The sequence below is a fragment of the Gavialis gangeticus genome, unplaced genomic scaffold (assembly GCF_001723915.1).
Source record: "Gavialis gangeticus isolate Ggan-Ray unplaced genomic scaffold, GavGan_comp1, whole genome shotgun sequence".
Classification (NCBI taxonomy): domain Eukaryota; kingdom Metazoa; phylum Chordata; order Crocodylia; family Gavialidae; genus Gavialis; species Gavialis gangeticus.
The window spans coordinates 2,169,354-2,182,118 of record NW_017728959.1 but is presented as its reverse complement, the minus strand read 5'-3'; the positions used below and the strand labels follow the sequence as shown (position 1 = coordinate 2,182,118).

Genomic DNA, 12,765 nt, shown 5'->3' with positions numbered 1-12,765 from the left:
AGGGGGTGCGTCGCCAGGGCAGCGGGGAGGGGCAGCCCACAGCAGTGAGATCCCCACTGTCCCCAGCCATGCTGGGTTGTGGCTGCCAGGTGGCAGAGGCCTGGGGGAGGGAAGCAGGAGCTTGTTGATCAGACGCCGGGGTACCCTCCCCTCCCCTCCCCTCCCCTCCCCTTGTCATTTATAATGGTGGGACCAGGGTTTTTGGGACTAATGGTTGGTGGGACGTAAGGTGCAAAAATTTTAAGAACCACTGATTTAAATCATGGTTGTCAGACATGTAAAGAGGCCTTCAAGCTGAGGCAAGCTGGCTTCTGCAACAGGAGGGGGATTTCTGTGGGGCTCAACAGCTAGAACTGCTGCACTTGGATCAAGGATAAATTGCACAGCCAGCTTCAGAAAGGGTTTGAGCGCCCACCTGTATGCATGACAAAGACCCAGGCCAAAGGCCCATTCTTCCTTGGCCTTTCTGCTGGGAGGACCAACTATGCGTTTTCATAGGGACTGGTCCGAGACCTCTGAAGGATCAAATGCAGCCTATAGCAGAAATAATCCAAATGACCTCATTTGGATTATTTCTGCCATGGGCTGCATTTGAACTAAAAGTGACATATTGGATATTCTACTGTAACTTCTTTCTGGTTGCCAAACCCCAGATTCAGAGTTGTAGTCAAACCACTGTTAGTCACATTCACTGCAAGTACTTCCTGAACATTCCCCAAAGGCCACACACAAACTCTCACGAGAATATGATCTCTCTTCCACCATCTCCCTAGGACACCCACCACAGCTGGTTGCCACTCTTAGAGCTTTTTCTATTTGTGTTGTCCTACTACTCATTCCTCCAGACACAGCCCTATTCTGACACAAAGATTAGGTAAATGGCATGAGTTAAGTGGAAGTGCCTAGTTGAAACATGCTGATGAACACAGCGCATTCAAGTGGCCTCTTCCACCACACCGCAGACAAACTGCCAGCTGCCTTTTATCATGTAAAGCAAATGTGCACAGGTTTGCCTGCTCCTGTTTGGGCCACTGCCATGCTGCTTTGCTCCCATTCCATGTGGCCTTGGGAGGGGGCCATTCTAGGGCTCTAGCCGCAAGTTTATCAGACCATGCAAAATGACCTGAATGTGTCAAGCCTTGTGACAAGTTCGACAAACAAAACCGTCTCTAATGCGAGGTTCCCCCGCCTCCACTTCAGCAAGTTCCAAAGAACACAAGAGAGAAAAACAAAAAACAGTTAACCCTGGGACTAAGCAAGTCCTCTGGCCTCAATGTCTGCCTGAGACCTTTACAATCCTCCTATGGTGCACAAGCCTGGGGACTCTGAGGACGATAAACCTTGTCTCTTCCCTGAAAGGATCTTCAGAAAGGGCTGTTTCTCATACAGACCATAGAGATTATCACTCTCCAACTAAACCATTCTCTGGGAGAGCCACACTGTCAAAACCTTTCTGAAAATCCAGCTCCTGCAGTCCTGCAGTTCCATGCCCCAGTACATGAGAGCCCATGCTGCATCAGGCACACCTTAAAGGAGAATGGATTTAAAAAACCCCACACATTTAATGAAGATCATACTCCCAAAACCCTGCTGATACAGGAAAAGCCTTTACTACCTAATCAAGGAATGAGCTGAGTAACCCTGTGAAGCACACACAGGATTTCCTGAGACGGAGCCACTACTATGTACAATCAGTTAGTATCAGGAAATTCCAGTGTTCAGTGCCAAAAGGGTTAAAATGAACCACACTGACAGGCATCCACTAGTGTCACTGCTCCGCAGAAAGAAAAAAATCACCCTGAAATGAACATACAATAAAAGGGATAAACCTGTTAAAGGAATAAAGTGACTGTACGACCGTATCAGGGAACTGAACTTCGCAGGTCTCCAATGAATTCACTCACAGAGAACACCTCATTCATCACATTAAACAAAACCTGCTAGATCGCCATTCGGGAAAAGAACAACAATGCTTGGATTTTGCAGCCAGCAGCAGTATCAACACATTGGGGCAGTGTTCCACCACCCTGGGAAAGAAAGGAATTTCTGTATAAATCACATTTACCATCAGGTTTCTCACTTCCCTTTCGCCAGACAATCCCAGCCCTCAGAACACTGCTGCATGAAGGGACTTTTTTATATATTTTTGGAAGAGGAAAAATTATTTTTTTTTGCAAAAGAACCTCTTTCAGCTAATAATGAAGTGAATATTATATTAAGAATGAAAACATATTCAGTGTAACTTACACAGGGAGACAGAAAACCTTTTCATAACACCCTGGCCACAAACACAACTGCCAATTAAATCAGCTTCATTCTCCAGCATTTGCCAACACAAACGAGGGGGCAGAGAGAACAGAACATGCAAAAATAGTAGCACTCAAGGTGCCAGTTCTGGGGTTCACAGCAGCGAGTCAGCTGGCGCCAGCAAGCAGTTTCCGCTCTGCTGAGTTTCAGAAACGGCAGCTGAAATAAAAAGGCACAGCAGTCCGTCCATTTCTAAAACAGTCTTGTGTTTCAGGCTGCTGCCCCAGTGCACTGGGAAATCCCCCAAAATTAAATGGGTTTGAGCAGCTCAGCTTAGAGAAGAGAAAAGTAGCTACAGATGAGTAGAATGAACCTGGGAAAGCGACAGGTCACAGAGCAAGAAAGGACTGAATTCCCGACCACTCTAGCTAGAGAGAAGTGAACCGAGTGGGAGGTACACAGGGACACACAGCTCATTCTCTGTAGTCTCCAAGGGGCAAGTTAGTCTGTTATTCCTGTACTTCTGTTCCAGTGTGTACATTATACTGGAAATGCACTTAAAAAATATTCAGTTTAATCTGTTGACCCTAGCCTGTGGAAGAACATGAGGCCAGGCTACTGGTGACGTAGAGCACTCCAGTGGTGGACACCACCATGGGTAGATATCAGTAACATGAGAACAAGGACAAAAGTATTGGTATTTGTATTACAGTAGTGCCTAGAGGTCTCAAATGAGATTAAGACCCCACTGTGCAAGGTGCTGTACATACATATCTGAACTATAGTGGGAAGGCAGACACAAATGGGAGGAAAACAACCATAGATGCAAAGTGACTTGCCAAGGTCTCAAAGCATGTCAGTGGCAAAGACAGGACCAGGATCCCAATCTTCAGATTCCTGCTCCAGGACCCTATTCCATAGACCTCAAAACCTCCCCAGAAGAACAGACTTTAATGAATCAAAGTAGATTAATGGCCTTAGTATTCATTTATAATTCAGTTTTTGCAGGTCTCTGAGGATCCTGAAGTCCTGTGTCAGTAGAAGAGGAGATCTAACCTCAGACTCAGAGAAGCAAATTAGAAAGTTAGTTGGAGCTGCAGTTGGTGAAACTTACAAAAACATTTGGCCTCCTGGGCTAGGGACAGACATTAGACATAAACCGGTTTAAGTGATCAGAAACTGGTCTAAACCTGTAAGAGAACAGAAGTTCAGTGCACATAAACCAGTTTGAAAATGGCTGAAACCAGTTTGACATAAACCTGACTGATGTAGTATCAGACTTCACTGATTTGGCTGAACCCAGTTTATGCAATGTCTGTCCCAGACCCCTTGCTGGTGTAAGAAAAACCAGGCACCCCCAGCATCCCAGCATGCAATCTGGGCTGGGTGGGGCTCTATGCTTCACAGCAGGGCTGGCCCCTCCCCTTGGCTTCCTGGCTGCAGCTCCAGAGACTCCAGGCTGCTCCCCTCCTCCCCCTCACCACTCCCTGCTAAGCAGGAATTCCCCCTCCCCTCTGCCTTGCAGAGAGGTGTCTGTGTATTAACTAGCAGACCACATGCCGGCTATGGTCTGTGCTGAATCAACAGGCAGAATCAACAGGTAGCTGGTAATGTCCCTCTGTTGTTTTCTTAATGGGGTGATAAACACTGAGTTAGGGGTGATAAACATTGTTATCAGTTCCCTGCTGGGCTAATTAGAGCATCCTGCCCAGGCCTGCCCTCCCCCCTGCCCCCAAGGAAGGGAGGGCTGCTCTAGCACCCCCCAGCTTCTATCCTGAGCCCCTGCAGGCATTTCTGGGATGTCTGTGAAGTTACAAAGTGATTTAGCCTAGCTAGGTTAAACTAACCTGCAAAGATAAAATTAATTCAGGCTCAGGCTTTTTGAATATCTGTCCTTAGCCCTGCTGACAATTTCTCTCTCACACTCATCCCCAGTGTATCTGTTTTTTTGGAATGGAGCAAGTTGTCATCAGACTACCAGTAGTTCATGCATTAAAATGCTGACTGCCAACTGACTTCTGCACTCCTCAAAGGATATTCAGTCCACGCATGGCCAAGTAGTTACCATAAATGAGCTGGGAACAGTGCATCTTTCCAAGTGTGAACAGTTGTGAGTCATTGCCATTCCAAATCTTTTGGTTACCTACAATCCCAGTCTACTTTGATTCCATTCAGAAGACGGGGGACGCTACTGAGGTCACTCCATAGAGATAGTATGAAGTACTGTCTGGTTGGTACACTCAGAGCCCTGATGCTGAAAGCTGTAAGAGACTATAGAATTCAACCTATAGTACTTTCACTCGTATTACACTTGAATTGCAATTCTTATGGTGTTACTTACAGAGAAGCAGTTTGTGAGAGCTGGCAATAATCAGGAAGTTCTGACTCATCTCAGACACAGGAAAGCCAAGGTTTTATATTTTAGTGTTCATATAGGCTTCATCGTTGCTTCACAGATGGGGGTGGGGACAAGATTGAGTGCAGAAAAAAGCCTTAGTTTTTAAGTCAAGTACCTACCCAAAAAAAAAGGTCTCTCTCCAAGTTAACAAACAAAGGCATAACAAGATCTGGTAGTTGGAAGGTGGCATAAGAAAAATCCAAACTAGAAATAAAAGACAATTCTTGAACTGTGAAAATAAATAACTTAGACCAAAATCTATGGTTCATTCAAGAACCACCTCAGAGTTTGTCATCAAACCATTTTTCAAATGTTTAAAAACCTTAACTTCATTTTTGTGAAAAGACTGAGTTTTCAGGAAATAAACTTATAAAAAATTCCTGCAAAAAGTAACTAGCGCTTTATGGCAAACTCAAGTTATTCATGTGGAGGTCTTTAAACCAGGAGGTTGGCTATCTTTGAGACATGCTCTAGGAAGTTGTTCCCAAACTTCTTGGGCTCACAGACTAGTTTCATCCTTCAGGATTTCAGCAGACCACTAGGCATACTTAGCATTACATTTTTATTAAAGTTACTGTAAAGGCATATAGGGCCTCCTGAAGTGATCTACAGACCAGCTGCAGAACATTCACTAGGGTCTTGTGCTCCAGTTTGGGAACCACTGGTTTAAATCAACTACAAGCTTTTGGGTTTGGTAGTGTTGTTTACACAGTAAGGATGGAAAACTTCACTGCAAAATTCTCCACTTATAAAATTCTGTTACCTATAGGAGGGACTGGCAACCTTTTACAAGCTGTGAGCTGGAATAACCCAACTCTAGTCCCATGTGAGCCATGTGGCTTCTGCAGTGCATCAGCGATGAGGAAGGCGGGGGGCGGGGGAAGGCAGTGGGAAAACTGTAGCCACACTTCCTCCAGCCCTCTGGCTCCAGTGTAGGCCTAGCTTCCAGCTGGTGGGAAGCTGCACTGACACCAGGTACCTGCAAAAAGTCTGTGCTGCTGTTTCTCCTTGCACCCCCTCCCAGCCAACACCTTCAACACCCCCCAGCCATAGTGCAGGCATAGATGGAAGCTGTCTGGCTCTGGTGCAGCTTCCCACCAGCTGGAAGTTATGCTCATGCCCTAGGTGGGGGGAGCAATGGCAGTGTGGGTATTGACCCCAGCTGCCCAGCTCTGGAGTGGGTGCAGGGAAAACCCTCCATCACTGATGTGCTACCAAATCCCCTCGGCCCATGGTGAATCAGTGTTGGAAGGGTGCGGAGAAGTGGCAGCAGCGCGGGTGAAGGTGGAAGCTGTGCAGCTTTGGCACAGGCACAGCCCTCCAGATCTATAGCTCTGATCCAGCAGCTCTACAGGCTGCATGTTGCCAACCCCTGGCCTATAGCAGTGTTTCCTAACTTTTTTTGCCTCACAGCACACTTACCTAAGTATAAAAGCACCACAGTACACCAGATGCGGAGCTGGGGTGGGGGGTGGCGCGCAGCCAGCCGGTTACCAACCAGGGGGGCGGTGGCCAGCGGGACACTGATGAGAGGGGTGGTGCACAGCCAGCCGGACAGCATTTTGAGCTGGAGCCACACTCCCCATCTGTCTGTGTCCACAGCAGCAGCAGGAGTGGAGAGTGCCTCCAGCCAAGCCGGGGGTGAGGCTTCAGCCCAAAACGCTGTGGCACACTGGTTGGGAAATGCTGGCCCATGGTATGCAACAGATGATCGTAGGTTCTTTCTACATCTACGGCCTGGTCCTACAAAAAAACTTATGCAGCTGCTTGATTTTGTGGACTGCAGGTGTGTCTTCACATGCATTTATGCCAGCTTACATTTACTGCGCAGTAAGCAGGAATAGGTTGGTGTCTACACGTGCAGGTGTTAAAGCACATTAATGCGGTGTGTGGACTGACTTGTGACTAAAGTTAGTCCCAAGTCAGTCTACATACCCAGTGTTACTGCACAGTAAGGTGTCTACACGAGTTACTGTGCAGTAACTATTTGGGTGTAAATTTGATACCTGCATACGCAAATCAGTGGCACAATTCACCATATTTACTGTGCTATATGGACGTGCACGTGTAGACGTGTGGGTGTACTGTGCAATAATTTCAGTTACTGCGCAGTAAATGCACGTGTAGACATGCCCTGTGAGTAATTTCAGTGACATCAGAGAGCCTATTTCCTGTGTAAAATTAAAGTACCCATTTATGGTTTTTGCAGAATCAAGGCATTGAATTGTGAATTTTTCTTCTTAAGTTTAGTAGGTGGTAGGCTCTGCATTCGTATATTTACCAAATAATGATCTGGATTCAACAGGTTTTCATTTTGTTTCTATAATGACTTGTGTTCATTAAACTTACACATATTATACAAAAAAGAGAATGCTAGTTTTTACTAGGACAACAATGCTGCACTGATGCTGGCAGTGTATTGAAAAAACAAGCTGTTGGAAGCATGGGTAGCTTCATATAAGAACTCTGCAAGATGTGTACCTTCACGGAGGTCTTCTTGCTTGGAGTCATTAAATACAAAAGCTCTCAGATTCCAGGAGGGAACCACCCTCCAATTCTAATCAAATAAAGTTATAAGAACAAGTTCTAGAAAGAAGACTAACATTCAGAAATTAAGCCTGATGGACTGAATCACAACCTGCTTGCTTTAAGCAAGGTATTAAGAGGAGGGATATTGCCACCTAGTGTATACTCAAAAATACACAAAACTAAAAGCTAGTATCTTGGGACACAGACAGCTGTAAAATTACCCCACTGTAAAGGTGTATGGTGAGGGAGAAGGAAGTGGGGGGGCAGTGCACACACCCTGTGAAGACACAGCTATTAGGCACAGTTGTTTTGTTTGTCCACTCCTACCCCACAGAAAGTGAAACTGCACTTTGACAATTTATCCCATTTCATACAGGGATAGGCTACCAGCTCCACTTAGGACTCCCATACGCATGCAGGGAGGTTGCTCCGATGTGCTGTAATTACAGTGTGTCAGAACAGATTCAATGGAGTCTGCTAGAGCGTGGTAATTACTGTGCTCCAGCAGACTCCAGCATCACGTGTTTCAGTGTCCCTGCACTGAAAATTGGTGGCGAGGTGCTTTAAAGCTTGTTTGAGGAGCTATAACTCAAAACGTCGCACTGCCATTTTTCAGAGTGGGGGCGCTGATACGCATGATATTCTGGGCCCTTTAATTAGTGCAGCTCTTGGAGCTGCGCTAATTAAAGTGCCTTTTTCCACCCCCTGCTCCACCCCCAGGAGAACATCTATAAACACCCTCTGCTCTTAGCTCACAAAACAGTTGCACCAAATTCAGCTGTAGGCTGGTAAGCCTGCAGTCCCCTATTAAAGCTGTGCAAGTGTTTTACCTGTCCATGCCCCTGCATTAATCTGCTTCTTCAACCTATTGGCGAGTGAAACAGGGATATGGTTGTAGTATGTTAACAGCACCCTGAAAAAGATAAATGGCAGAACTAACATGTTTACTTAAGAGGAAGTTGTCTGCAGAGTATATCTGATGACAGAACTATTAAGATGATTACGATTGGACCGCAAGAAGTATTGAGGCCTGAAGTAAATAAGCACGTGAAACAAAATCAGGCAAATAAAGAAGGCAGAAATGACATGGCATGTGCTTACAATAATTGTTATCTGTAGCTGTGGCTTGAGTTACTTTTTCTTCTTATAACCAAAGATCCTGCTAAACCATCCTGCATGCAACACAAGCATTTCAGTAGTGGATCATTGCACTATGCTATTAAGCAATCTCTATACAAGGTGAATTTTTACAACAGGCTAAGCAACCACATAGATGCTTTTCTTTCCCTTCTCATGTTTTAAGCTGGTGTTCTCTCTCATAGCAAGGAACTGGAGAGTCTAAACAGCTCTGCTTGGTTTAACTTGCTTTACTCCTAATGAGCCACCTCAAGAGTGACATGGGTGCAGCTCATTAAGGAATCATGCAACTGAGTGGAATTTGACCTTCCACCTCTCCCTAGAGGACTCTGAGGCATCCTTCCTCTAGAATAGTGGTCCCCTTTTTGTACCAGGAACCATTTGTAAACATCAATGGCACGTCTCGACTCAGTGCCCCTCACTCACAACCCACTGCTTCCAGGCCCCGGCCCTCCAGTGTGTGGGGCAGGGTGGGGTGTGTGTGGGGCACAGGGGCTCCAAGCAGCCCCTTGCAGACTGGAATTGTACCAGCCTGCAAGGGAAAAGCCATGGTTTCCCATGTTTTTCTCCTTTAAAGGAGAATCCATTTTTAAAGTTTATTGATTCATTTTTAAAGTTTGTTTGCAACCCTTTCATATATTCTTGCAACCCACAGGTTGAGAAACTGCTCTAGAAGCAGAGATTAGATTGATGACAAGGATTTAGTACTGTGCTTACAACATGCTGCAGCTTAACCTACTAGTTTATCACTCTGGCTTCTAATTCCACAGGTGGAAATTCTTTTTAAATCAGTCAACATAAACTTCTAAGCTTGCTTATTTTCACCATCCCTGCCAGCTTCTTTATGGCTCTTGCATTTCATGTGAACAAACTTTATTTCTTGGCAAGCAGCCTTACTGTGCACTGGAATGTGTATTCACCATGAGTGACTCTCTATGCCTTGTAAGCAACAATAAGGGAATGAGCAAAGTTTAGAGGGAATTGTCTACCCTAGCCAAGCACTGTTGGGATGAATAGCTGAGGAACACTGGGTTTTGTTTTACCAGTTTCCTTTTCCATGGAATCTTTGAGTGGTTTCTTGTTAAATTTTGCATTTGCTGTATACCACTACATCAGAATGTATTCAAATTTACATTTATTCAGTTGCTCCACAATTGTGAAACACCATTCAGGAAAAATGCAGATAATTTCTGCAACGGGAAACCCATCTAAATGAGTGGAAAGGCATACAATATTTGGGGAGAAGGGGAGGTTTTAAGCAACTTACATTTAAATGTCAATATGCACTGGAACATTCAGCCGAAATGAAGAGTGTAACATGCTGTAGTGCCTAACAAGTGAACTAGCTCCGCAGACAGAAAATTGGCAAGACAAACTGGATCCTGTTTTCTAACTCCAGTTCTTCACATTAAGAAATTCTAATCAACTTCACACAATAAGTTGGCACCAGACCTGCTTAAATGATTTCCTAGAGATTGATTTATTTTTTCAGACCAAAAACAAATTTAAACATATTTTTTCTAAGAACAAGCTGTGTAACCGTTACAAGTGTCATGGCATCCTACATTTATTTATGCATTTCCTCTGAGTAGCCCAAAATTTGAAAAAGAGGTCAAACTTTGAAAAAGTTTGAGTCAAAATGAGCATCAGCCCTTGCGAATGAGACAGGGCTCTGTTTAGTGAGAGAAAAAAATCCAATAGGGATAGCCTCTCCCTTTTTCTAGAACAAGAGTGTAGACATCTGTGGAATTTTGCAACTTCAAAACTTTGCATGTAAAACTGAGACAAGTTTCGCAGCCTCCTAAATTCTGTGCTCTCTAAAAACGAAGCGGATCTCCTTTCACAACGTAAGTGCAATGTCAAGGTACTCAGAAGCAGAGAGGCAAGCTTCTCCTAGTCACAGGACATTTTCCTTCATCTGCAGAGGACTCTAGAACAAAAAAACCCACAAATCAGTAACACTTCACAAATATAGTTCAGCTATTTATCAGTTGTAACTACTTGGAGATTAGTTACTTTTAAGATGTGTTTCTATTTTATGATGTTATTACTTGCTCTGAAACAATCATGCACCTATTCTTTTATGTTAGAGCAAATCAAAGAAATTTCCACCTCTGGACTAGAGGAAACAATCTCCTAGTGTTATATGCTAAAATCTAGAAAAAACAGACCTTTTGTGACCACAGACACTAGAACTAGTAAAATAACTATTTTGGCCATCCAGTCACATCTTTGTGATAACAGAACTGTTCCATTCAGTTCGTGTCTACTGCCTTTCCAGTCTAATTCTTTGAGGGGAAACTTATATTGCCTCTCCACTGCAGATCAAACCCTATCTAAACCCAGCAGTTAAAACAGATTATAGGCTGTCTGGACCATCCAGCTCTCAGGCACTACCCTTAAGCCCTTCTCTTAAGCTCCTGTCGCTGGGCTTGAGCACACTCAAGCAGGAGCAAGGGGCATTACATTTTTTCCTGATGTTAGTACCGTATTTACTTGCATCCGCTCCTCTCCCAAAAAAACAGCCCTCCAAAATTAGGGCATGACTTCAGCAGGGAAGCCAATTTTTTTTTGCTGGAATAGAAACATGGAAAACAGAAGTACAGATGCCATGCTGTAATGGCAGCTGCTTCTCTCTGGGCCAGCAAGCAACAGGGGCAGAGTCCCATTTTAACCCTCTTGCAGCCATTTTCCAATTTAACTCCGCAATTCAGCAGCAGCTGCAAGGGGGTTAACATTACAACTTTGCCTGAAGCAGCCAAGTGAACTGGTTGAGGGTGGTTGAGCTGTTGCATGCATTCAGCGCTCTGCCATGACTGTAAATTTTCACGCCCCCACTACATTCTCTCTTCCAAAAGCAAGGCGAGTTCCTTGGGGGGAAGGGTGGAGTATTCAAGACTATGTCATTAATTTTTTCCCATTATTCTAAATTCCACTCCCTCTACCCAGAACCATATGAAACAACTTCTTCCTTCATTGATATGTACTTGTAGGTACAAGCATTTACTCCTTAGCTGGGCATGAACAAGACGTACTGATAATATTTTTGTACATTATTCAAGAGTTGATACTTCCAGCTCTCTGACCATAATTGTTCCTTTTCTTGTTTACTCCCCCAAATGGAAAGGGGGGTGGGAGGGGAGAGGGGAGGAGTGGCATTAAAAAAAGAAATAAAGTGCCTAAAATTTAATGTCAGTGCGATTCTGAGTCTTGGGTCTCCTTGTTGTGTCATAGCTCTTACCTAATATCTTACTCCCTTCTTCCTCATTTGTTTCCAGTATTACTGTTAGTTTGATTTTCCTTCATGAGTGTTGTGTTTAGAGTGAACTTTCTGCTAACACTTTCCAGTCTTTTTTTTTTTTTTTTTACTGGAGATGCTCATTAGAGTCCTTGTGTTATTTACTTGACCATGTAATAAGATACAAATCTACCTGAAAGGAGGCCCAACATTAAAGATCTGATGGCCCACCCCTACACCACCTATTCACTGCTTTCCCCCACAGCTGTTCATTCTCATTTATCATTTCCTTTTACTTTAGTTTTCATTCCATTTAACATTGTTCTTATGAAAATACAGTTTGGTTATTTGCTGATCTTTAACATGACATTGTACCTGCTCTACCAGAACTTAGCTATAATACACTGCACTGCCTGTGTTACCTGTTGATACAGTTGTACCTACAAAGGCATTAAATGTATTGGCCAGAATCTGTCCTATGTACATACTTACATTTGCTTATGAGGCTACAAAAATGATTATTCCTACTTTTGATATCTTGCTGCTCCTGCCAACACAGCACTGGAATTATTGGTGACTGCAAATGGCAGACATCAGGAACACACCCAAAGGTATACTAAGGACAGAAATAATGTTTACTCAGTTTGTCAGGCTGTGCACCTCAGATGGCACTAACTCGGATTTAAAATTAGTTTAATCCTATTTAAACATATACTTCGAGCGTTCCCACCCACCAGTGTATTAATTATACAGTCTTAAAACAAACTAACAGAAAGTTTGCTAGATATCCCTCTTTTTTACCCATGCTGTATAAGAATTATACAGTGAATGAATTGGTTGTTGGTTGTAGCCATCTACCCAAAGAACCCTGCTTGACAGTGAATGAATTACACATACACACATACACATGCATACACAATGCTCGCTCTTCTCAGCTCAAGACCAACAGTGTATCAACATATTGAATTTGTCACTGTAATGGGTATATAGTAGGGCTGTGCAGAGCAAGTAATATTCGATTCGACAGCCATGTCGAATATTAAACCGGGTCCCGCTTCGATTTGCTGTCCGCTTTGAGTCGAAGCGGGTCTGCTTCAACTTGAGGTTGAAGCTCAGTTGAATATTCAAGCTGCTTTGACTTCCCCATAGGCTATAATGGGGAAGGTCAAAGCAGGCTATAACTTTGGCATTTCTTGTCTGATCTTGATGAAACTTG

The 12,765-nt window shown here is 44.0% G+C and overlaps 1 protein-coding gene across 1 annotated transcript in view; it reads right to left on the bottom strand.

Moving 5' to 3' along the window:
• Positions 1 to 9,431: 9,431 nt before the first annotated feature.
• The window catches only part of FKBP6 (FK506 binding protein 6), a gene marked incomplete at its 5' end in the record, with an annotated part of 62,277 nt that continues 58,943 nt past the window's right edge, over positions 9,432 to 12,765 (bottom strand). The window contains one exon of the mRNA XM_019509693.1: positions 9,432 to 10,241. Coding sequence (XP_019365238.1) covers positions 10,209 to 10,241 — 33 coding nt within the window. The remainder of the gene's footprint in view (positions 10,242 to 12,765) is intronic.